This window comes from Equus asinus, chromosome 1 (genome assembly GCF_041296235.1).
Source record: "Equus asinus isolate D_3611 breed Donkey chromosome 1, EquAss-T2T_v2, whole genome shotgun sequence".
Lineage (NCBI taxonomy): Eukaryota > Metazoa > Chordata > Mammalia > Perissodactyla > Equidae > Equus > Equus asinus.
This window is the reverse complement of record NC_091790.1, coordinates 112088406-112115465: the sequence shown is the minus strand read 5'-3', so window position 1 is coordinate 112115465 and position 27060 is coordinate 112088406. Positions and strand designations below refer to the sequence as shown.

At 42.4% G+C, this 27060-nt stretch overlaps 1 protein-coding gene across 1 annotated transcript; it reads left to right on the top strand.

The window, feature by feature from the left end:
* Positions 1-53: 53 nt before the first annotated feature.
* ARMC10 (armadillo repeat containing 10) lies at positions 54-27060 on the top strand. The gene is made up of 6 exons (XM_044769441.2): positions 54-492; positions 13174-13322; positions 18339-18473; positions 21724-21900; positions 24720-24791; positions 25914-27060. The coding sequence occupies exons 1-6, from the start codon at positions 69-71 to the stop codon at positions 26163-26165; spliced, it is 1209 nt and encodes a 402-aa protein (XP_044625376.2). The 5' UTR covers positions 54-68; the 3' UTR covers positions 26166-27060.

The window sequence follows — 27060 nt, the reverse complement described above, 5'->3', positions numbered from 1 at the left end:
CGTCCGCCTAGGGACCAGCGCGTCCTGGCGTTGCCCCGGCGACGGTGGGCGGGGAGAGGGGCGGGGCAATGGCGAGGGGCGGGGCGCAGCGAGGCCGACGTTCGCCCCGGCGGGCCGGCCCGGGCGGAAGCGGGCGCCGCCGGCGCGTGCGCTCGGGGCGCGCAGCCCGCGCATCTCCTCCCCGTGTCTCCTCCCCGTGCCCCGCCCCGGGGCAGCGGCCGGCGCGCGGCGGGCGGAGCGGCGGCCTGTGGCGTCGCGGCGCCGCTTCCGGGGCGGAGCTCGCCCTGCTTCCTCTCTCCGCGGCCGGGGCGCCCCGCGAGCCGCCGCGCCTGTCCCGCGCTCGCCGCGGCCCCGGCAGCATGGGTGGCGCCCGGGTGGCGGGCTGGGTGGCGGCGGGCCTGGCGCTCGGCGCGGGTGCCTGCTACTGCGTCTACAGGCTCGCGCGCGGCCGGGGCGGCCGCGGGCAGCGGCTGCGCCCGTCGCGGTCCGCAGGTGAGGCGTGCGGTCCCCGCGGGCGGGCGGGGGCGATCCCGGGGCGGGGTTGCAGACGCCGGGGGCCCTTGGGGCTTCCCCGTGCGCGGAGTGCAAGGGAGCCGAGCCCGGGAGGAAGGCCCGGGGCGGAGGGCGGGTCGTGCGAGTCGTGCGCTAGCTGGGGTGGGTGCAGGGTTCTGAGCCGCTTCCCTGCCTCCACTCCTTTGTTCAAGGTCCCGGGATGCAAATTGCCCACACTTTACTGCCTGAGTCCGGCGTCGCAGCGGAGGTTTCTCCAAAGCATGCGGATGCCCTCTCCTATTAAGGCTTGCTCCTGGCCTTTGTGTTACCAAAGGGCTGCGCCCCGAGTGTTGCAGGGCCTGGAGCAGAAGGTGCAATTCTGCGCAGTTACCCTGGGAGAAGGGACGCCGGGGGGCATTCTGCGGGGAGTGGGCCCAGCCTCTGAGAGGGGAGGTCCCTTGAAATCGCGGAGGTCCATGTGTAGGAAAAGTTGCAGAGAGATGCTGGAAATAGGGATATAAATGTCTGCATCACATTGGAACGGTTGTTTGCCTGGAGTCATCCTCCTGGTGGACAAGTGCGTGATTCGGTTCTGTCCAAACTTGACTGGTGCATTCAGTATTCTAGCAATCTGCTGAATGTTCTGGAGGAATATTTCATGTCGTGGATGCTGTTAGGGAAATAATCAAAAATAAAATATGCCAACCGAGAACCTCCTCTCTACAAATGTAGAAAAGAACCAAACAGCCTTATTATTGAATAAGCCTTAAACGGGATTGCTGCGCCCGCCACAGGCAGTGTCCCAATGGGCTTGCAAAGACAGAATTCTCTGCCGTTTTTGCACCCAGGCAGATGTAACCTATTTCGTATTACATACAGGTTCTCAAGATAAATAAGATTAACTTGACCTTAAGAGGACCTGCCAGCAACATTTGCTTCACGTGGTCATCCTAAATGCACTGGTAATTGGGCTGGCGATTTGTGTTAGCTAATTGCGTTTATCCAGAGGGAAAATAAGACTGCTCAGCATCTTTATGATAAGCAGGTGGCTACAGTATGGAGGCGGGTGCCAGGCCTAAATTCAACCAGAGACAAGGAGATCCGGGCTCCATCTTCCTTGATGTTTACATTTCAAACCGATGACCCCAAAACCCCTGAGAAAGACTTCCTTGGGTTGTAAACTAGCAAGAGGCTTACTTAGCTTTGAAAAAGATGTCCATTTTTATCAAAGACACAGACAAAGGATGTACAGTTATGCGTTTGCTCAACGAAATGCTCTGAGCAAAGGGAGTGGGGGGAGGGTTTCTTTTGGCGCAAGGGAAAATCTTTTTTTTTTTTAAAGATTTGTATTTACCCTTACTTACAAAGCCTAATTTGCTGTCTTTGTGTCAGAGATATTTCTGCATGTGTAATTGGCCAGGTGGCCTGGATTCCAGATACCTTTTTCCTTATTCTGACTCAACCTGATGAATACTGACAGTCTTGCTTTTGAATGTAATTTTACCAGTTCCCCCAAATCACCGTTACTTCAGCTCAGACAGCTTACAAAAGAAGTTGCTCACTGTCCTTTCTTCCTAAAGCTACACCTTTATCTTTGAAGAAGACTTGAGAAATACCCATTTTGTCAGCAGCATCCTCAGATTTCAGAGGGTGATCTTTTTTTTAATTGAGATGTAATTGACATAACATTGTATTAGTTTTAGTGTACAGCATAATGATTTGATATATGTATATATTACAAAATGATCACGTTTAGTTGTCATCCATCACTACGCATAGTTTAAAATTTTTTTCTTTTGATAAGAACTTTTAAGATTTACTCTCTTAGCAACTTTCAAGTATACGATAGAGTATTGTTTACTGTAGTCACCAAGCTGTACGTTAGATTCCCAGGACTTATTTATCTTATAACTGGAAGTTTGTACCTTTTGACCATCTTCGCTCATTTTACACCCCACCCCCACCTCTGGCGACCAGAAGTCTGTTCTGTGTGTCTGAGTTAGGTTGTTGTTTTATTTTTTTAGATTCTACATATAAGTGAGATCATGCAGTCTTTGTCTTCCTCTGACTTATTTCACTTGGCATAATGCCCTCAAAGTCCATCCATGTTGTCACAAATAGCAAGATTTCCTTTCTTATGGCTGCATAATATTCCATTGTATGTATAGACTGCATCTTCTTTATCCAGTCATCTGTTGATGGACACTTAGCTTGTTTCCGTGTCTCTGCTGCTGTGAATAATGCTGCAGTGAACGTGGGAGTACAGCTCTTTTTGAGATAGTGATTTCATTTTCTTCAGAAAAATACCCATAAGTGGAATTGCTAGATCATGTAGTTCTATTAATTGCTAGATCATGTAGTTCTATTTTTTTGAGGAACCTCCATTCTGTTTTCCATAGTGGTTGCACCAGTGAACATTCCCACCAGCAGTGTACAAGGATTCTTTTTCCTGTGCATCCTCAGCAACACTCATTATGTCTTGTCTTTTTGATAATAGCCATTTTAACAGGTGTGAGGTGATATCGCATTGTGATTTTGATTTGCATTTCCCTGATAAGTGATGTTGAGCACTTTCTCATATACCTGTTGGCCATTTGCATGTCTTTAAAAAAAGGTCTATTCAGATCCTCTGCCCAATGTTTAATCTGATTGTTTGGGTTTTTTTTCTATTGAGTTGCATGAGGTCTTTGTATATTTTGGATATTAATCACTTACTTATCAGATATGTGATTTGAAAATATTTTCTCCTGTTCTGTAGGTTGCCTTTTCATTTTATTGATAGTTTCCTTTGCAGTGCAGAAGCTTTTTATTTGATGTAGTCCTACTTGTTTATTTTTACTTTTCCTTTTGGTGTCAAATCCAAGAAATCATGCCAAGACCTATGTCAGGGAGCTTAATGCTTAAATTTTCTTGTAGGAGTTTGATGGTTTCAGGTCTTATGCTCAAGGCTTTAGTCCATTATGAGTTGAGTTTTTGTGTATGGTGTGAAATAAGGGTCCAGTTTCATTCTTTTGCATGTGGCTCTCCAGTTTTCCCAACACCATTTATTGAGGAGACTATCTTTTCCCCATTGTATATTCCTTGTTCCTTAGTGGTAAATTGACTATATATACATGGGTTTATTTCTGGGCTCTCTGTTCTGTCCCGTTGATCTATGTGTCTTTTTATGCCAGTGCCATGTTGTTTTGATTACTATAGCTTGTTAATATATTTTGAAATCAGGAAATGTGATGCCTCTGGCTTTGTTCTCAAGGTTGCTTTGGCTTTTCAGAGTCTTTTGTGGTTCCATAGAAATTTAGGGACTGTTTGTTGTATTTCTATGAAAAATACCATTGAAATTTTGATAGAGATTGCATTAAATCTGTAGATTGCTTTGGGCAGTATAGACATTTTCACAATACTAATTCTTCCAATCCATGAGCATGGAATATCTTTCCATTTATTTGTATCATCTTCAGTTTCTTTCATCAATGTCGTATACTTTTCAGCATAGAGGTTTTTCACTTCCTTGGTTAATTTATTTCTAAATATTTTATTCTTTTTGATAGAATTGTAAATGGGATTTTCTTAATTTCTCTTTCTGATAGTTTGTTATTCATCTGTAGAAACACAACAGATTTCTCTATCTTGATTTTTGTATTCTTCAGCTTTGCTGAATCTGTTTATCCTAAGAGTCTTTTGGTGGAGTCTAGGGTTTTCTCTGTATAATATCTTGTCATCTCCAAATAGGGTTTTACTACTTCCTTTCCTGTTTGGATGCCTTCTGTTTCTTTTTCTTGCCCAATTGCCCTGGCTAGGACTTCCACTACTGTGTTGAATAAAAGTAGTGAGAGTGGGCATACTTGTCTTGTTCCTAATCCTAGAGGAAAAGCTTTCAGTTTCTCACCATTGAGTATGATGTTAGCTGTGGGCTTGTCATATGTGGCCTCTATTACATTGAGGCCCATTCTCTCTATACCCACTTTGTTGAGAGTTTTTATCATGAATGGATATTGAATGTTGTCAGGTGCTTTTTCTGCATCTGTTGAAATGATCGTGTGATTTTTAGTTTTCATTTTGTTACTGGTGTATTACATTGATTGATTTGCGGATGCTGAACCATCCCTGCATCCCTGGAATAAATCCCACTTGATCATGGTGTATGATCCTTTTAATGTATTGTTTGCTAATATTCTGTTGAGGGTTTTTGCATCTATATTCATAAGGGATACTGGCCTGTAGTTTTCTTTTCTTGTAGTGTCCTTGTCTGATTTTGGTGTTAGGGTAGTACTGGTCTTGTAAAATGAGTTTGGAAGTGTTCCCTCCTCTTCTTTTTTGGAAACACTTAAGAAGGATTGGTGTTAACTCTTCTTTGAATGTTTGGTAGAATTCATCAATGAAGCCATCTGGTCCTGAATTTTTGTCTATTGGCAAGTTTTTGATCCTTAATTCAATCTCCTTATTAGTAATTAGTCTGTTCAGATTTTCCATTTCTTCATGATTTCAGTCTTGGTAGGTTTGTTTGGTAGGTAGGTGTGTTTCTAGGAATTTATCCATTTCTTCTGGTTTGTCCAATTCGCTAGAGTATAATTGTTCCTAGTAGTCTCTTATGATACTTTGTATTTTTGTGGTATCAGTTGCACTGTCTTCTCTTTCATTTCTGATTTTATATTGGAGTCCTCTCTCTTTTTTTCTTGGGGAGTCTTTGTCATTGTTATCTTTTCAAGAAAACCCAGCTGTTAGTTTCGTTGATCTTTTCTATTGTCTTTCTAGTCTCTATTTCACTTATTTCTGCTGTGATCTTTGTTATTTCCTTCCTTCTAACTTTGGGCTTAGTTTTTCCTTTTTCTGGTTCCTTGAGGTGTAAAGTTAAGTTGTTTATTTGAAGTCTCTCTCATTTCCTGATGTAGGCCTTTATCACTATAAATGTCCCTCTTAAAATTGCTTTTGCTGCATCCTATAGGTTTTGATATGTTGTAGTTCCGTTTTCATTCGTCTCAAGGTATTTTTTGATTTCTCTTTTGATTTTTTCTTGGACCCATTGGTTGTTTAGTAGCATGTTGTTTAATCTCCACATATTTGTGAATTTTCCAGTTATTCTTCTTGTAGTTGCTTTCTAGTTTCATACTGTTGTGATTGGAAAAGATGTTTGATATGATTTTGGTTTTCTTAAATTTATTAAGACTTGTGGGGGCTGGCCCAGTGGCACAGCAGTTAAGTTTGCACGTTTTACTTCTCAATGGCCCGGGGTTCACCAGTTCAGATCCCAGGTGTGCACATGGCACCGCTTGGCAAAAGCCACGCTGTGGTAGACGTCCCACGTAGAAAGTAGAGGAAGATGGGCATGGATGTTAGCTCAGGGCCAGTCTTCCACAGCAAAAAGAGGAGGATTGGCAGTAGTTAGCTCAGGGCTAACCTTCCTCAGAAAAAAAAAAAGTCTTGTGGCCTAACATATGATCTATCCTAGAGAATGTTCCATGTGCACTTGAGAAGAATATGTATTCTGCTGTTTTTAGATGGAGTGTTCTATATATATATATCTGTAAAGTCCCTCTGGTCTAAAGTGTCCAGTGTTTCCTTACTGATTTTTCTGTCTTCATGATCTAGCCAGTGATGAAAGTGGGGTGTTGAAGTCCCCTACTATTATTGTATTGCTGTCTGTTTCTCCCTTTAGGTCTGTTAACATTTGCTTTATATATTTAGGTGCTCCTGTGTTGGGTGCATAAATATTTATAAGTGTTATATGCTCTTGTTGGATTGACCCCCTTTATCATTATATAATGACCTTCTCTGTCTCTTGTTACAGTCTTTGTCTTAAAATCTATTTTGTCTGATATACGTATAGCTACCCCAGCTTTTTCATAGTTTCTATTTGCATGTAGTATCTTTTTCCATCCCTTTGCTGTGTGTGTGTGTTTTTAAAGCTGAAGTGAGTCTCTTGTAGGCAGCATATAGTTGGTGTGATATTGTAATTTATAATAAGAAATATATATTTGGTCTTCATCCTCATTTCTGGCGCAGAGCTCCTAAAACCCTCAGAATTTCCTAAGAGATGTGAGTGATGAGGGTGTCTTTTGTTATGTTAACGAGGTGACTTTTGGAAAGCACCTAAGGACAGGAGCTGATTGCCAATAGGGCCAACCCTGTGATCCATGTGATTAGAAGATTGGAATTTTCAGTCCCACCTCTCTGACCTCAGGGTTGGCGAGAGGGCCTAGAGGTTGAATCAACTGCCAATGGCCAATGATTTTATCAATCATGCCTATGTAGTAAAACCTCCATAAAAACCCAAGAGGATGGGGCTTGAAGAGTATCCAGGTTGGTGAACACATGGAGATTGGGGGAGAGTGGCGCACTCAGAGAGCATGGAGGCCCCACGCCCTTTCCCCATGTCTCGCCCTGTGCATCTCTTCCATCTGACTGTCCCTGAGTTATATCCTTTTATAAAAACCAGTGACCTAGTAAGTAAAATATTTCTCTGAGTTCTGTGAGCTGCTCTAGGAAATTAATCAAACCCAAGATGGAGTTGTTGAAACCTTCTGTCTCTACTTGATTGACCAGAAGCACAGGTGACAACCAGAACTGGCCATTGGCTTCTGAAGTGGGACAGGGGCAGTCTGGTAGGACTGAGCACCTAACCTCCAGGATCTGATGCTGTCTCCAGGTAGACAGTCTCAGAATTGAGTTGAATTGTAGGACACCCAGCTGGTGTTAAAGAATTGCTTGGTTTTGTGAAATAACCCTCCATATGTTATAATTGGTGATCAGAATCAGCCTATGAGTTAGGTCTTGTTTTTTTTTTTTTTATCCCGTCACTCTGTGCCTTTTAATTGGAGAACTTAGCTCATTTACTTTTAAGGTAATTATTAATAGGTGGACTTCTTGCTTTTTGTGGATTGTTTCCTGGCTGTTTTGAAATTACTTTGTTCCTCTCTTCTTCTGTTGCTGTCGTCCGTTGTGATTTGATGATCTGCAGTGGCATGCTTGGATTCCTTTCTCTTTATTGTTTGTGTATCTACTCTAGGTTTTTCTTTTGTGGTTACCGTGAGGCTTACATAAAACATCTTTTGTAACAGTCTATTTTAAGTTAATAACTTAAGTTTGAACACATTCTAAAACGCTACATTTTTATTCCACACACGCATTTTAAGTCTCTGATGTCACAATTTACATCTCTTCATTTGTGTATCCCTAAACAAATTATTGTGATTAATAGCTATTTTTATTACTTTTGTCTTGTAACCTTCATACTAGGTTTATAGGTGATTTACCCACCACTGTTACAATATTGGATTATTCTGAATTTAACTGTATATTTATCTTTACCAGTGTGATGTGCTTTCATACGTTTCCTTTTCTGATTAGCGCTCTTTTGTTTTGGCTTCAAGAAGTCCCTTTAACATTTCTCATAAGTTCGGTCTAGTGGTTCTGAACTCCTTCAGTTTTCGCTTGTCTGGAAGACTTTTTATCTCTCCTTTATTTGTGAAGGGCAGCTTTGCTGGGTAGTGTACTCTCGCTTGGCAGTATTTTTCTTTCTGCATTTGGAGTATCTAGTGCCACTCCTTTCTGATCTGCACAATTTCTGCTGGAAAATCTGCGTATGGTCTTATTGGGGTTCCCATGTATGTAACTTCTTATTTTTCTCTTGCTGCTTTTAAGATTCTCTCCTTGTCTCTAATTTTTGACATTTTAATTATAATGTGTCTTGGTGTGGGTTCCTCTTATTTAGAACTCTCTGGGCTGCCTGGATCTGGATGTCTGTCCTTCTCCAGGTTAAGCAAGTTTTCAGCCATTATTTCTTCAAATAATTTTTCTGCCCCTTTCTCTCTCTCTTCCCCTTCTGGGACCCCTGTAATGCAAACGTTGATGTTGTCCCTTAACCTGTCTTCACACTGCTCTCATTGGGTGAGTTCCACGCCTCTGTCTTCAATTTCACTGATTCTTTCTTCTGTTTCGTCTAGTCTGATGTTGAACCCCTCTAGTGTATTTTGCAGTTCAGTTATTGTGTTCTTTATCTCTGTGACTCATCTTTAGTATTTTCTTACATTTTCTGTCTCTTTGTTGAAGTTCTCACACTGTTCATCCACTATTCTCCCAAGATTAGTGAGCATCTTTATGACCGTTACTTTGCACTTTTTATCAGGTAAGTTAGATATCTCCCTTTCATTAAGGATTTTTTTCTGAGGCTTTATCTTGTTCTTTCCTTTGGAGATGTTCCTCTGCGTCTTCATTTTGCTTGATTCTCTGTGTTGTTTTCTATGTATTAGCTGAACAGCCACCTCTCCTGGTCTTGAAGGAGTGGTCTTGGAGATGAACCTTATTCTTTTCAACCCTGCCCCAGCTCTTGGTTATCTCTCAAAACTTTGTTGTGTTGTCCAAGCAGCCTGCTTTATTTTGAATAGCTCCCAGAAGTTGAGAGTGTGGCAAGACCTGTCAGTGTCCCAGATGGGAAAAACTCAGCACCTAGATGCAGGTTTGTTGGAAATCAGGCCCTCAGGCGGCAGCTTTTAAAGTATGCAAATAGACCTTTTTCAGGGGAGGACTGGGAGATGGGTGATTCTGTCTTCCCCCTCTGTGCTGAGCCCTGGGGTGACAGCCAGTTAAGAGCTGTTTCTTTGTTTGCTACTGTCCCTTTGAACCCGTGAACATAAGCCCCTCTGGCCACCAGAGCTAGGTGATCCGAGGGACTCCCTTCGGCCGCAGCCGCAAAAACCGGAGTGCCCGACATGTGCACAAGCTCCTTTCTGGAAGCTATCAGCTACCTGGAGCAAGACAGGGGGAGAGTACAAAATGGCGCCCATCTGGCCTTCCCATCTCTGGAGAGTATTGCTCTTGGCCCCTTGATGTCTGTTAAAAAAGAAGCCTGCCCTTCAGGCTACAGCCATTAAGATAAACACATAGGGCTCTTGCGCGGAAAAACTGGTTTCCCTGTGCTGCCTCTGCTGGGCCCTGGGTGGTTAGCCGTGGTGAGTCTGTGAGAGCCCTTTAAGAACTCTCTTAGTTTGCTATAGCCTTGTGGGTCTTGTGTATGCAAGCCCCGTTGGCTAGATGTTTTGGGGACCCACTTGTCAGGTGGAAGTCTTAAAAGTTGGGGTACAGAATGTGGGGTTCAAGCCCTTCTCTCCTTGGGGGAAGCTGGGAGTTGTGAGTTCCCTTCCAATTGTGTGTCGCTGCCCCAGGGCTGGGATTTATGGCAAGACCGGGTCTCAACCTCTCCTACCCATTTTAATGTGTTTTTCCTCATTTGCCCGATGTGTAGGAGTCGTCAGTTAGTGTCTGGATCTCTTTCAGAGGAAGTTTTTCCGTGTGTATCTGTAGATTCAATGTGTCGGTCTAGTGAGGTAAATTCAGGACATTCCCACGTCGCCATCCGGAACCAGAACTGGACAGCCTTTCGTCTTAAACTTTAAGAAATTTGTAATTCCTATATTGTTAAGACTGTTCGTGAGCATTAAAAAGATGGAAATAGTCTCAGCTCATTCAACAACCTGATACTAAAACCTGACGGGGGCAGCATGAAAAGACTGTAAATCTGTCTCAATTATGAATAAAATATAAAAATTTTAAATGAGATATTAGCAAATCAGATCCATCACGGGATTAAGTAATAATATACCAAGGCCAAATGAACCTTTAGCGGGATTCATATTGGGAAATATATTAATGTAATTTATTGTATTACTAGATTAAAAGCAAAAACACATGATGACCTCATAGTAAAAAGGCATTTGAATATTATCCCTTCTGATAAAAATTTGCAAAAATTAGGAGTAAACAGAAGGAGATGTTAAGTTGATGATGAATATCCATCAAAAACCAAAAGCACACATCCTATTTAATGATGGAACACTGGTAGCATCCTTACTAAATTCAAGAACCAGAGAAGGGCGTTTGCGGTCACAAGTCTTTATTCAGTACTATCCTGGAGACATGACTAGCTGGAGAAGACAAGGGAAAAAAGCATGAATATTAAAAAGGAGGCAAAATTATAATTAGTAGGTGACATGATAATTGACTTGGAAAAATCCAAGGCAATCAACTGAATAACTTTTGGAAACAACAAGACTTCAATAGAGTAATGTGAATGCAAGAGAAAGGTACCCAAACAATAGCTTTTTGGATACAAGCAATAACTACTTGAAAAAATTCATTGAAAATATTTTGTTCGTGATGGCTATCCAAACTTTAGGAATACAATTAGCAAGAAACCTGCATGAAGATCATTTTGATGAAGGACGTAAGTGCGTCAACAGGAGAGCATATGGTGTTCCTGGTTGGAATGACTGTACCGTAACAGTTATCTTGCAATTTATCTTGCCATAGTGTTATTATTTGGTATCCACTTTTCACTTCCTTTCAGAATTGTCGTTTCTCCTCCCCTTACTCAAGGAGATGGCGGGCCACTGAACCTAAAATCCTTTCACAGTGGTGTTGGCGCAAAGCTCAGCGGAGAGCCAGGACGCGTGTTGACTACCTTGCCTGGGTACTAGTTCAGAAACTCACCAGTGGAGAAGCTGGTAGTTAGATGATCCCCATCCTCCAAAGTCTTCGGAGCTTTAAGCTTTTTATTTCTTTACTGAAAAAATAATACATGGTTCTTATTAAAAATTCAAAGATTTATTTACTCAGTTTAAACGAGGCTCGTCGTTTTAATAGATTGAGAGGAAGGTGGTATGAGGAAAGAGGAATAGACCATGAGTGGAAAGATCTGGATTCTGGAGCCAGTTTTGTTATTAACCAGCTACGTGTCCTGTTAATAAAAGTAACTAAAAGATACCAGACCTTCACAGTCTAGGCACAAAACTGCTTCAAGTAGGCACTGCTCACTCCCGTTTAATTGATGAAGAAACTGAGGCTGAGCGAGATGGAGTCTCAGCTGGCAGGTCGCTTAGCTGGGATCCGAACTAGACCGTCCAGCTCCTCAGCCTGGGCCTCCCTCCAGCCATCACCTGCACCTCCTCCCTTCAGGGGAAGATCCTGTAATCTGACACTTCTCCCTATAAAATTTTATTTGGCTGTTTGTAAATAATTTCTATATCTATAAAGCTTTCTTTTAAGTGGCTCTGTAGGAAAATATGTGAGGAAGTAATAGGATTTTGAGATATCTTGGGAGTATGGACGAATTAAATTTATCCTGTTTCTGCGGTGTGTGTATGTAAAATCGTGCAACTTCGGAGCTGTGGAGGAGCCTTTGACCCAGGTACCCTCTTAGACCAACCCTTCTATTTGACAGATGAGGAAACTGAGACCCAAGAAGTGCTGAAGTGATCTGCCAGTGACTTTATATTTTTGTCTCTCTGGTCTCTGCTACCAGCTTTGACTCTAGGCAAATCCTCGAATGGTCCTGGCCTCAGTTTCCTTGTGTGTATAATCAGATGTTTGAGTGAATCCCAAGTTCTTTCCTTTCTAAAAATCTACGTTTTTGTCATTCTTTCATTTATGTTTTGATGTATTCTCTGGGTGAAACCCTGTTTCATAAGGTGTAAATGAGGCCTTTTCTGGATTCAGGCGTGAGGGCGGGGTCCAGAGGTCCTGTGAATACAATTTGGGAGGGAGAATCTGCTGGGTTTTTTAGCTTTTTAGATTTTCCTCACAGCTGATTTCTTATTGTCCTTCTTCGGAACATCGTATCGCTTACTGGTTCCCATAATCAATGCTTGTCCGTTTCCCTCATAGCTTTCACGTTAACTCTTTAAGCAGCACACTGCAGTATTTTCACTGCAACAATAATACGTGTTTATTGTGAAAAAAAGTCAGAAAGAACTTATTAGCACAGGGTAGAAGATGAAAGTCACTTGTAATCCCAGCCCCCAAAGATAACCAGCTTTAATAATTTGGTAAATATTTTTAAAAATGAAAAAGTCCAGTTGTGACGTCATGCAGTAACTATTATTTATTGTATAGCCTCTGTCCCCCGGCTCCCAGCCATGTGTTGTGGACAGATGCACTGTCTGACCTGTAGTCACAGTTTCATTTTTAAGGCATCCTGTTCTATATTTATAACACAATAATAGTGTAATAAAAATGGTTTCAGTTTTTCCTGTGATGAGTTCTGTAAAGAGGGTTTCTTTAAGGTTAGAGCTACAAATTCTGAATGTCACGGAGCAGATCCAGCATTTAACGACTCTAGTTTTTACTCAAAATGACAGCGTTTCTTTTGCCATCACCCCCTGCAGGACTGTTGTGCTGGCATCCCAGACATCAGGTCTTGTTCATATAAACCAAACAAAAACACCACACCAGCAACACGACTGGGTTACTCCCATAGCCTTTTCTCCTGCCTGAGGTGCTCTTAAAATTGTGATCAGAAAAGCTCTGCTGAATGCACATCCTATTCCTTAATTAACATGCGCCTATAGGCAAGTGTTCCACTGGATGGGTGTACCCGAGTTTTAAAAGAAACAGAAAATGCAGTCAGTATTAGGGGTTTATATTATGTGCATTCGGTACCTTACTAAAAGAGAAGTACCAAGTGACACTGGCTGATTTCTTAATGTCTGTAAGCCTGTTTCCCATCTGTAAATTAAGGATTGAACCCATATCTTCTTCCTTCCTAGGGTTAGTTGAGGACTGAATGAGATAAAGAACATAAAGTGCTCAACTCGGTGCCTGGCATCAGAGGATGACTCCGATGTTGTGTTTACGTTTTTAAAATCTCATGTTGATTTTAGATGAACTTTAAACAATGTTCTTCTTATGCAGAAGACTTGACCAACGGCTCCTACGATGACGTCCTAAATGCTGAACAGCTCCAGAAACTCCTGTACCTGCTGGAGTCAACTGAGGATCCTGTCATTATTGAAAGAGCTCTGGTCACTCTGGGTAACAGTGCAGCCTTTTCGGCTAACCAGGTCAGTGCGGGCTGACCTCCTCATGTTGTGCTTCTTTTTATTGTGCTTTACAGAGAGCGCAGTTTTTGCAAATTGGAGGTGTGTGGTGACCCTGCATCGAGCAAGTCTGTTGGCGCCATTTTTCCAATAGCCAACTGCTCGCTTCATGTCTCTGTGTCACATTTTGGTAATTCTTGCAATGTTCCAAATTTTTTCATCATTGTTGTGTTTGTTATGATGATCTGTGATCAGTCGTCTTTGATATTACTACTGTAATTGTTTTGGGACACCATGAACCGCGCCCATATAAGACAGTGAATTTACTCAGTAAGTGTGTGTGTTCTGACAGGCCGTTCCCCTGGCTGTCTCCCCCTCCTCGGACCTCCCTCTTTCCTGAGACACAACAATAGTGAAATTAGGCCGATTGATAACCCTGCAATGGCCTCTGAGTGTTCAAGTGAAAGGAAGAGTCGCACGTCTCACTTTAAATCAAAAGCTAGAAATGATTAAGCTTAGTGAGAAGGACATGTCAAAAGCCGAGATAAGCCAAAAGCTAGGCCTCTTGTGCCAAACAGTGAGCCGCATTATGATGCAAAGGAAAAGTTCTTGGCGGAAATTAAAAGTGCTACTCCTGTGAACACACCACTGGAACAGAAAGTGAAGCAGCCTTATTTCTGATGTGGGGAAAGTTTTAGTGTCTGGATGGAAGATCAAACCAACCACAACGTTCCCTGAAGCCAAAGCCTAACCCAGAGCAGGGCCCTAACACTGTTCAATTCTCTAATGGCTGAGAGAGGTGAGGAAGCTGCAGAAGAAAAGTATGAGCAAGCAGAGGTGGTTCCTGAGGTTTAAGGACAGAAGCCGTCTCCATAACATAAAAGTGCAAGCTGAAGCAGTAAATGCAGGTGTAGAAGCTGCAGCAAGTTCTGCAGAAGATCCAGCTGAGATAATGCGTGAAGGTGGCTGCGCTAAACAACAGATTTTCAGTGTAGACGAAACAGGCTTGTGTTGGAAGAAGATGCCATCTAGGACTTTCACAGCTAGAGAGGAGAAGTCAGTGCCTGCCTTCAGAGCTTCAAAGGACAGGCTGACTCTCTTGTTAGGGGCTAATACAGCTGGTGACTTTAGGTTGAGGCCACTGCTCATTTACCATTCTGAAAACCCTAGGGCCCGTAAGGATTATGCTGAATCTACTCTGCCTGTGCTCAGTAAATGGAACCTCAAGCCTGGATGACAGCGTATGTTTCCAGTATGGTTTACTGAATATTTTAAGCCCACTGTTGAGACCTATGACTCAGAAAAAAGGAATCCTTTCAAAATATTACTGCTCAATGACAATGTACCTGGTCACCCAGGAGCTCTGATGGAGATGTGCAATGAGGTTAATGTTTTTATGCCTGCTAACACAGCATCCGTTCTGCAGCCCGTGGATGAAGGAGTAATTTCAACATGCAAGTCTCATTTAAGAAATACACTTTGTAAGGCTGTATCAGCCGTGGATAGTGATTGCTCTGATGGATCTGGACAAAGTAAGCTGAAAACCTGGAAAGGATTCACCATTCCAAATGCCATTAAGAACTTTCATGAATCATGGGAAGAGGTCAAAATATCAAGATTAACAGGAGTCTGGAAGAAGTTCATTGCAACCCTCATGGATGACTTTGAGAGGTTCAGAACTTGAGTGGAGGAAGTCACTGCAGATGTGGTGGGAAAACCATGAGAATCAGAATTAGAAATGGAGCCTGAAGATGTGAGATGATTGCTGCAATCTCATGATAAAACTTTCACAGTTGCGGGGTTGCTTCTTATGCATGAGCAAAGAAAATGGTTTCTTGAGATGGCGGCTCCTCCTGGTAGAGATGCTGTGAAGACTCTTGAAGTGACAACAAAGGATTTAGACCATTACCTAAACTTAGTTGATAAAGCAGCGCTAGGATTAGAGAGAATTGACTCCAATTTTGAACAGAGTTCTACTGTGGGTAAAATGCTGTCAGGCAGCATCATGTGCTACAGAGAAATCATCCATGAAAGGAAGAGTCAGTCGATGTGGCAAACTTAGTTTTGTCTTATTGTAAGAAATTGCCACCGCTGCCCCAGCCTTCAGCACTTACCACCCTGATCAGTCAGCAGCCATCAACCTCGAGCCAGGACCCTCCTCCAGCAACAGGAGCATGACTCGCTGAGGGCTCAGAGGATGGTTAGAATTTTTTAGCAGTAAAATATTTTTAACTTAAAGTATGTACATTGTTTTTTTAGACCTAACGTAATCGCACGTTTAATAAACTACAGTGCAGCGTAAATGTAACTTTTATATGCACTAGGAAACCATAAGAATTGTGTGACCTGCTTTACTGCACGGTTCGCTTTATTGGGATGGTCTGGAGCTGAAGCCCCAGTATCTGAGGTGTGCCCATACCCTAGTCTCAGCAAACAGCGTCCTCCCATTCTTACACACCAGCAGTCATTGTGGCCCTGAGAAGTGGCTTAACCTCCCAGAGCCTCAGTGTCCTCATCTTTACAATGTGACTGCTTATACCTACGGTGTAATGTTTGTTTACTTCTGAAAAGCATAGCCTAATAGTAATATGATTATTCATAAGATTCCGAATCCCTATGAAGTTGGTCACAGGCGTCACATTTGTAATAAGTGTATCTAATCTACACTTATATTCCATGGCCTTTTTGGTTATTTAAAATTCCGCAGTGCTGCAGTAGAACAGTGAGATCATCTGACACGTGAGTATGTGCTTTACACTGTGTGTAGGTCTTACAAGGATGGTTCCGATGCAGATGGTCCCTGGACCACGCTCTGACAAGCACTAACCAATGTAAGTGGCTTCTACAGGTAGCGACAGCACCAGGACTAACGAGCTCTATTTGAGTGCTTCCTTCTGCCCTCCCCGCCCGGGGAGAAAGAGTAAAAATTTTTGTAGTTTTTTTTCAGCTAATGCCCTCTGTTAACATTGTCATGGATGCAAAATTATTTTGAATTTGTACTTTATTTCAGTCCAGTTTTCTCCAGCATGGTAAGCTTTACTCTAAAGCCCGAGAGATTTTTAGGGAGCAATAAAGAATGTTTGTGTTTTACTCACATTCTTCCTGTAGCAAGTGGCAGAATCCAACTTAAGTGATCTTAAACCCAAAAGGGAAAATATGGAGCTCAGTTAACTTGGACGTCCTAGGACAGCATTGGTTTCAGATGGGAGAGAATACGGTTCAGAGTTACAGAAAGCGTTGTCCGAGCGCTGTCTTTCTCTCTTGGCTTTGCTTAGCCTTGCTTCTTTTTGTATATTGGTCTTTGACTGTCTGGTTACACAGAGATTTTCTGCACAGCGATAGAAAGAAAGCCGCTGGCCTCTCAAGCCTCCATCCTGGTAGCTTGGGATCCAAAAGGTGGAGTTGTTCTGCTAGGATCAAGTGCCAAGCCTTTGGATCAGTCACTGGGTCCAGGCCCTGTGGACTATGATTGGCAAGGCCTGGCTCACATGAGCATCGCACAGCCCAACAGCAAGGATGGATGTGAACACAGTTGACGAGCAGGCCTAGCAGGGACTATCTGGGATAAAGGACGTGCCGTGTCTGCCCCCAGGGAAAGAGGGGTGCCAGGCAAACAGAAGCAACAGATGATGGCTGACTTCTTGGATGCCTGTATTGGGGTGTTTCCCATGCAGTAGTTTATTTTCCCTCTGAAACACACTGTAGTTGGAGTGGGTCAGTAGTCAATGGTGCACAAGCGCTTTTTTTGGTAATGAGTTAGTGCCTCATCATCAATTATAGTGCCATGATCTGCTTTAACAGTACAATGGGGATAAAATGCCATTTTCTAGCAACCACAGGTCCTTGGGCAGAACCTGGAATTGCAGAGGGAAAGTTTCTTTTTTCCCAATGCTCTGCCCACCCTTAACAGCAGAGGAGGGTATTGGGCGGTTGGTAAAAAGCCGATGATGGCGAGATACTGTTTTTTTCTTTTTCTGATAGAATGTCATGGTTTGACCTGACAGTAGTCATTTTCCTCTTGTTTTTTGTGTAAGAATTGAAGCCACTTGATGTGTCTTTCAGTGTTGGGGCCGAAGGCTCATAATACATAGTGTTGCAATTGATTGTGAGAAATCCTCAGATTATTTTTCTTTTGGAAGTTTGGGCACCATTGTTCAAATTGGGTGGAACTCCAATTCTGCAAGATGTTACCCATTGAAAGGTGACCCTCTTTTTGTGTACAGTTCATAGAAATACCATATTTAGTCCACCCCTCTCGGAGATTCCCGTGCATATGAACATTGATGCATCACAATAAAGAAACACGTTCACTGTTGTTAACACCTGGAGTTTCTCCCGCTTAACCATGAAACCGCCCTTTTTTTAATGGAACATCTGTTAACATCTTGAGGGATTAGTGTTCCAAAGAACACATTTTAGCAAAACTACTTTAGTATTCTATACCATCTTACTTTTCCAAATTTGCCTTTAATAGAGGAATCATGTAACTTATTTCAGAGTAAAATAATTTTGTTTGTAGATTGCTTTGAGATCATTACAGTAGCTCTGCACATTTTTGTTTTATATCTCCATGCTGTAGTTTATATAATCACATATTTTAATTTTATTTTCAATTGATTTTCTTTACCTATAATATTAGGGATGGTAAATTTTTTTAAAAAATAGGGATTACAGGGGCTGGCCCCATGGCCAAGTGGTTAGGTTTGCGCGCTCCGCTGCAGGTGGCCCAGTGTTTCGTTGGTTCGAATCCTGGGTGCAGACATGGCACTGCTCATCAAACCACGCTGAGGCAGCGTCCCACATGCCACAACTAGAAGGACCCACAACGAAGAATATACAACTACGTACCGGGGGACTTTGGGGAGAAAAAAAGGAAAATAAATAAATAAATAAAATCTTTAAAAAAAAGAAAATAGGGATTACAGATTGTATATGGGAAAGGTATTTCCAAAGAGTCATTTATTCTTTTTTTTGGATGCAAAGAATTCAGTCGAAGGAGATGTATACTGAAGTCATGGTCCTGTTTTTTCTGTCTGCTAGGTCATCATTCGTGAATTGGGTGGTATTCCAATTGTTGGAAGCAAAATCAACAGTCCCAACCACAGTATTAAAGAGAAGGCTTTAAATGCACTGAATAACCTGAGTGTGAATGTTGAAAATCAAATCAAGATAAAGGTAAATTATCTGAAGTCACAAATGTGTAAAGTTATCTATAAATGAAAGAGAAAATAACAAAAAAAGTAAGTAATGAAATTAACTTTATGGCCAAGAATTACCTTGGGGTTTTTTCCACCTAATTGAGACATAATCAACATATAACATTGTGTGAGGTTAAGGTGTACGGCGTGATGATTGGATAAACGTATATACTATGAAATGATTACCACTATAGTGTTAGCCGACACCTCCATCACCTCACCTGATTACTTGTTTTTTTCTGTGGTGAGAACATTTAAGCTCTGCTCTCTTAGCAACTTTCAAATACACAATACAGTATTATCAACTGTAGTCATCACGCTGTACATTACATCCCCAGAATTTGTTTGTCTTATAACTGGAAGTTTGTACCCTTGGACCAACGTCTCCCCATTTCCCTCACCCCTTAAGCCACCATTCTACTCTCTCTTTCTATGACTTGAGCTTTTTTAGATTCTGTATGTAAGTGAGATCATTCAGTATTTGTCTTTCTCTGTGTGACTTATTTCTCTTAGCATAATGCCCTCAAGGTCCATCTGTGTTGTTGCAAGTGGCAGGATTTCCTTCTTTCTCATAGCTGAATAATATTCCATTGTGTATGTACCACATCTTTATCCGTTCAGCCGTCGACAGGCACTTAGGTTGTTTTCATGTCTTGGCTGTTGTGAATAATGCTGCAATGACCATGGGGGTGCAGATAGCTCCCCGAGACATTGATTTCATTTCCTTCACATAGATACCCATAAGTGGGATTGCTGGGATCTGGTAGTTCTATTTTTAATTTTGGAGGGAACCTCTGTAGTTTTCCATAGCGTTGTGCCAATTTACATTCCCACCAACAGTGCACAGGGTCCCTTTTCTCCTCATCCTCGCCAACGCTTGTTATCTCTTGTCTTTTTTATAACCACCGTTCAAACAGGTGTGAGGTGATACCTCATGGTGGTTTTGATTTGCATTTCCCTGATGATTAGTGATGTTGAGCATCTTTTCGTGTGCCTGTTGACCATTTGTATGTCTTCTTTGGAAAAATGTCTGTTCAGGTCCTCTGACCATTTTTTAATGGAGAATAAAGCAGAAGACAGAGGGACCTGAACCAGCCAGTAAGAGGGGCAGTGAACTTTTGAATTTGGGGTTCCGTTTAATTCGAGTTTGGTAAAGGAACCAGGCCAGAGTCAGATGACATCAGCAGAAAGATACAATGAATTAGGAAATGATATTATTGCAACATTTATTGAGCTCCCGCTCTATGGTACACAGTTTAGAAATGAACATAATTAACTCTTGTTTTAAGGAAGCTGGAAGGAGGGAGAGCCAGCCTGGTGGTCTAGTGGTTAAGATTCGGTGCTCTTACCGCCATGGCCTGGGTTTGTTTCCCTCTCAGGGAACCACACCACCTGTCTGTCGGTTGTCATACTGTGGCAGCTTTGTGTTACTGTGAAGCTGAAAGCTCTGCTACCGGTATTTCAAATACCAGCAGGGTCACCCATGCTGGACAGGTTTCAGTGGAGCTTCCAGAGTAGACAGACTAGGAAGAAGGACATGGCCACCAACTTCTGAAAAAATTGGCCATGAAAACCCCATGAATAGCAGCGGAACATGTCTGATGTGACACCAGAAGGTGAGAGGATGGCACAGAAAGACCAGGCAGGGTTCCGCCCTGTGTGCACAGGGTCACTAGGAGTTGGAATCAACTCCAGGGCACTAACAACAAAAGAAGGATAAGGCAAGTCCCTAAATAGTTGTAATTCAAGGCAGAACATGATGAAGTATTTTAAGGAAAGATATAAGTGAAACATTCTTGAGTACACAGACAGAGGAGATCTCATCAAAAAAGTTTCTGTAAAAAGCAGAGTCCAACCTGCCTCTTAAGAACGTGTAAGGTTTCTACAGGTAGAGTCGGGCAGGAAGGGAATTCCATGAGAAAGGAGCGAGGAGACGTGGGCACAACCTCAGGGTTCACTGAGCTGCCCATTGGGTAATCTCATTACTAGAACTGAAATGGTCTAAAGATTCAGAGATAATAAGGATGTAAATGCTCAGCGTGTCTTAGGAAATGCTTTGCAAGCCATCAGCATCTTACGGAAATACATGATTTATAAAGAGCTAAGGAAATGCCGTTTTTTCAAAGTATGGATATGTAATGAAATTATGACCGAGAGCCAGTTGAATTGTAAATATCATTTAGATCTTGAAACCAGATTGAAAGTTTAATGTCTTTTTGCTTTACTGCCATTACTTTAGTTTCTATGGTAACATGGATACATTTGGATAGTTTTAAAAAATTAATACTGGCTTATGGGACAGTTGGTAATTGCTAAGCATTTTATATTAGGAAAATTTTCTTACCAGTCAGGACTTTTGGTGGAGATCAGTTTTGGTTAGGTAAATACCAGTTATCTGCTAGACATAATTTTTCCCAGGTGGAAAGATCATGGCCCGACATAGAACATAGAGTTTCAGAAAACTTTCCGTCCTGCTGGGTTTAGTTCTGTCACGTGTGAAGCAGGAGGTCTGCCGGCATCTCATTACGTTTTGCCAGCGGTGGTGAACAGCATTATGAAGGAGTAGGTCCTACATGCCCATATACCTAGGTGGATAAGAAGAACCTTGGGCCACATAGCGTTTTGCCTGTGCTTACTTTTGATAGAACTAACCGTAAAGAAGACTTCCGTTTCCTTTTGCCCCCCTGTTCTTTATTTCTAACATGATGTCGCTCCTAGACCCTACCGTTAAGGTACTTACCGTGATACAACACGGCCTCACACATGTTCCTCCTTAATCCTGTTGTGCCCGGAGCAGTTGACACAGAAAGGTAGACTGAGTCAGGAGGCACCCAACAAAATGAGAGGCCACGGGTGTGGGGAGCATGGTCTCTGAAGTGGGAACAGCTCCCCCACCGGCTGGCATCTGTTGGGCAGGGGATTCAGGCTCCTTGCAGACGTTAAGGTCCTTGTCTGTAAAATGACCATAAGTATCTGCCTCGTTAGAGTTGTCTTAAGGATCGAGTGAGGTCTGTTTGTAAAATGCTCAGCACAGTGCTGGCATTAACAAAGGCAGCTTTAAAAAAAAAAAAGTCACCAACGTTTGAGGGCTGGATAGAAATGTCATCTTTCTGAGGAGCCAGTCTCCTCCTGAACACTTGTCCTCCTCCATGGCACAGAAAAGAAACTGATTGATAGAAGAACTTGGGAGAGTCTCCGATGCTTATTTTTCCCCCGATCGCCTTTAGATATACATCAGTCAAGTCTGTGAGGACGTCTTCTCTGGTCCCCTGAACTCTGCCGTGCAGCTGGCCGGACTGAGATTGCTGACAAACATGACGGTTACCAATGACCACCAGCACCTGCTTTCCAGTTACATTACAGACCTGTTCCACGTGTTGCTTACAGGACACGGACCCACCAAGGTGAGGACACTTAGGACTTATAGAATGGAGAGCTGTTGCACGAAGCTTATTAAGACTGGGATGGAATTCACAAGTCACCTCGCTCAAGGCGATGTCCCTCACGAAAGAGAGAAAGTTGGGTCAAGCTCGTTAGAAACCCTTACAGAGGGTTTTACTATTTCTGTCTAACTGGCACAGGTGAGAGAAAAATGCACGAGCATTTTCAAAGGACCAGACGTGAAGCTATACTCCCAGTATTCGATGTCACTGAACTTATTTCTGAAGTTATGAAGTTGTGATCACAGGAGACCCTCGCTATAGTTCTTTTAAAATTTGTTCTGAGCTGTTTTTATATGGGCCTTTCACATTCCCAGTAGCCAGACTTATTTGGGTCTGGTCCAAGATGTATCTAAAGACCTTCCGAATTAAATGTCATAATCATATTGGTAATATTTTAGCAACATTGCTCCGTCCATAGGCCATTTCCAGAATGCGTGCTGCCATCGCCATCTCTCTCTCCAGTGGAGCAAGGGAACTGCAGCCCCTGAGGCCCCGTGGAAGCTCCCCTTCCTTCCACCCCATGGTGTCACCGCTGTAGGAGAAAGCTCTCATTGGCCTTTTCTGCAGCTGCCTGCCCCAGAACCTCAGAGGAAGGCTGAGTTCAGAGCCCGGCGAGGCTCTTGGGGGCCTCGTAGGTCTGTCTCAGACGTGGTCTGTGCTGTGATAGATTTTATGACTTTTTCAGAGGTGACTCACACCACAATAGTATGTTCTGTTTTGTTTTTCCATTACATTGCCTAGTAAACTATTTCTGGGATAGAGAACTTGCTTTTTTGGTCTGTCTGGGAAACTACCCATGAATTATAACATTGTTTCTCCATAAAAAGTGAGTTGAAAGTTCCAACTTGCAAATGAACTTTTGGATACTAATCCATTTCTAAGTGGGAAAATGTATCCATTTTAGAAATTTTCTTAGTAAATGATCACCAAAATGACTTTTAAAAATCTTATCTTTAATAAATGATCTCACTGTACTATAATAATAACCTTTTAAGTACAACACCGATTCATAACTAAATACAAAAGTGGACGATTAATGTGAAGAAACCTGTGTTTGCTGCATCTGCCGTGAGAGCAAAGAAAACCAGTGGCTTAAAAGAAGTGTCCTGGAGTCACCACAGGGTGGCACATGTGACAAGAGAAAAACAGGGACCTAATATGGTTTCAAACCAAAACACATACAGCCGTTTAATCTCTAGCTGTACTCTGTATTTTCTCTTCACATTTAACTCCCTTCTAGAGAGCACGGCAACGTGGAATTTAGTTAAGGAGGCTCGGTGGCTATTGCTGTTACGATTCCCTGGTTGTAAACCTGCCCTCATTGGCTGCTGGGGCCTCTTCAATTCCAGTGACTGCATGGGTTCAGGAGCGTCCTATTTCATAACTTTGTCCCTGTTTTCCTAATCAAAACTTCACTGACGTTGGAGACAAGTGTTTATTGCTGACACTAATTCTTGGTGTTGGTGACAGCCAGTCAGGCCAGACCAGGTCTGCCCGTGACCTTCAGGGAGTACACTAGAGAGAGGTCGGAGGTCGGCTTTACTCTTCTCCCTTGAGAGGTCATCAGTTAGAGAGGATGTCTGTCTGAAACGAGAAGTTGTCCCCGAGAAGTTGTCCCCCGTGGTTTCCCTGGGGAGGGGGATGGGCAGACAGCATGCTGGCTTTTGTTTTTACCTTGTTCCCTTCTGCACTGTTTGAAATTTATCGTGCCCGGGTATTAATTTTATAAATTTTTTAAAGTAATTTAAAAAAACAATAAACTTCAGCAAAGCTATATATCCTCCTCCTTAAACAATGGAACTCATACAACATGATGAGCGGAATATGTGCATATATAGAATACGTGCATTTAGACCAGAAAGAGAACACCAAAATCTTCTGGTCGTGGGAATATGGGTAAATTTCCTTTTCCTTTGTGCTTTTCTGTACTTTTAAAAAAATGTTCTATGGTAAACGCAAAATGCCCTTGTAATGAGGAAAAGCTTTGTAAAATAGACGTCGGGGTTCCTTCCCAGGTCTAGTGAGAGCACCTGTCACGTTTTCCTGACGTCACAACCCCTCCGTGCTCCTCCCTTTTGTAATTTCAAGTATCCTGTAGAAAGGTATAGTTTTACATGACCTTTGTTTTTAAAGGTGGAGCTCTCTGTGAATCTTATTACTGACTTTTCAGTTATAAGTGGTAAGAAGGCCAATATTTTAGCTAGTTGGCGATAAGTTAAACATTTGTTTGCTGATTATTTATATCACTGCCTGTTTAAATAATTGTAAAACATTTTCCACATAATAGAGATAAGCTCAAAGATTTCTAGTAACTTACTAAAAAGAAAAGGGCCGTGTTGTTATCTATTTAGTCTTGGTAACCAAACTGTTCTGAAATTTTCTTACTTTAAATAGAAATAAACTGAGCTTTCACAGATTCCTTTTTTCTACCAAGATCCTGTTTCAGTTAGCAGTGATCGTGATAAAGACCATTTATGTAACACGTTAGGTCACCACGAGTTAGGTGTGGGGCGGGTAGTGAAGACATTCACAGTGTTCCGTCTCCCGAGCAGGGCGACTGGGAAAAGAAGGTTTGACTAGCACTGCTGTGTGGAGCATGCACTGAGAGTGGATGGGGGTTCAGAGGGAGCCCATCTAAGACGAAGTGAGAGGAGAGAATGCAAGCCAGGCCTTGAAGCAGAGGCAGGACTTTGAAACGTGGACATGATGAGAGGAAGTTGCCAGGGAGAGAAAATCCACGCTTCCTGGTCTGAAATAAAACCGTCTTATTCTTATTTCAGGTTCAAGTTTTGAAACTGCTTTTGAATTTGTCTGAAAATCCAGCCATGGCAGAAGGACTTCTTGGTGCCCAAGTAAGTAGTTTATGTATTTGTTTTGTAAATATAGAAATATATAGATTTGGACAGATAGATAGATCTGGAAAGATTTATCCCAAAATGTTAACAGATATTATCTCTGAGGAGCAACATTAAGGGTGTTTTTTTGTGGGTTTTTTTTTTTTTTTTTTTTTTTTTTTGGTTCTTTTTGTGTATATAAATTTTCTGTGGTAAGCATATTTCACTTTTTTTTTTTTCCTTCTTGCTAAGGAAGATTCACCTTGAGCTAACATCCATGCCAGTCTTCCTGTTTTTTGGTATGTGGGCCACCAGTACAGCATGGCCACTAACAGAATGGTGTAGGTCTGTGCCTGGGAACTGAACCTGGGCCACCTAAGCGGAGTATGCCAAACTTAACCACTAGGCCACTGGGGCTGGCCCAGGCATATTTTACTTTTAAAAATCATTTTTGAAAAGTTCTGCCTAGCAACAACAAATTATAATGTTTCTGTCTGTACCCAGTTTGGGGTATACTTGTGTCATCACAGCTTTTATCCTTGACCTGTTGTGTTCACAGGTATCTTAGTATCCCCAAAACACTAGCCTTTATCGAGTCCAGTGTGAGCCCGATGCTAGGTTGAGTGCCAGGATGCACCAGCGAGGACAGCACGACGCGGTGCTGTCCTCAGGGAGCTCACAGTCTGGGGAGAAGACACAAAACACGGAACAGACGAACGAGATAACTGAAAGCTGAGACAGGTGTCGAGGTGGAATGGACCTCGGCTCCTGTAGAAAGGGGCCCCACAGGACTCATCCTGTTCGTCCCCACACCCCGCAGGGTGTGTGCAGTAAAGGTTTGAGGAATTAACGAGTTCCCAGCAAGACTGGATGATGGATCTTAAAGAGGAAACGGATGTTTTTCCAAATGACTACATTCCACAATTCAAAGGAAATAGTGTTTTTCAGCTAAAACACGCACCCTCTTTTTTCCATCAGTATAGAGTGTAAGGGTGCATAGGATTTTACATTGATGTTATGCAGTCTTAAGGATAATTTTCTATGACAAGATTTGAAAAATGCATTCAGTGCAGTTTTAAAGTGTGAAAATGTACATGAAAAAATGTTTTATCATTAAAATAACACCCTTTCCTGTTTCAGGTGGATTCATCATTCCTTTCCCTTTATGACGGCCACGTGGCAAAGGAGATTCTCCTTCGAGTTCTTACACTGTTTCAGAATATAAATAACTGCCTCCAGAAGGAAGGCCGCCTCGCTGTTCAGCCTCCTTTTACTAAAGGTTCACTCTTTTTCCTGTTATATGGAGAAGAATGTGCCCAGAAAATGAGAGCTTTACTTTATCACCCTGATGCAGAGGTGAAGGAAAAGGTAACAATAATCCCAGAGTCCTAATTGGTCGGTCATGTTTGTCCAGAGTGACGTAGTCTGGACATAAGGCACATCAGCTTATCTTCCACCTTCCTTACAAAGGGATTCCTTCAGCTGCTGAATTTGAATAGTAAGTGTCGTGTTTCATCACCAACACAGCTCTAACTTGCCACGGTCTTCTGGCGTCATGTGGACCATTTCATTGATACCAAATGAATTAAGAGTTTGTTCTGAAACCTTTTTTCTTTTTTTTTTTATTTTGCTGTTTGCTGAGATACTTCCGTTATTCTCTCCCCACGAAGAGAGGGTGACCTTGGCTGCCCTTCTGCTGTCAGAAGTGCTCGGCAGTCACTCGTCAGACACAGCAGTGGTATGTGATCGATTAGCTGTTTCAGAACTGCCCTGGGGTGACCTTGTTCTTTTAGTAGCGACGAGATCCTGAGCTGAGATCTCGAGTCTGCCTGCCAGCCCAGCCACACTGCTTCCCAGTCTTTTCCAATCATGAGAATCTTTTCTAGTCAAACAGAACTGCAAACTTCTAGGGCAAGTGTTTCCTGGTTCTCACCCACTCCCATCCACTGTGCCAGGATATAACGACATTATGTATAGAATACTGGGATCAATCAGAGTGTCCATCCATAGGCAACGGGTTACATCAATTATCTAGTCTTACAAGAACAAAGCAGGTCTGATTATGCTGATGTGGAAAGACATCCGTGAAATGTGGATGTGTTTTCTTTTTAATGAAAAATATTGATGCTTATATACAGACAGAATGCTTCTGGAATGGCACTCAGGCTCCTGGGGGTGGGGAAGTGACTTCTCTCTGTACACCTTCTGCCATTTGAATTTTTTTACTATGAGCATAAATTTTATAATTTTTTTAAATAAAAAGGAAAAAGTAACTCACACGATTATA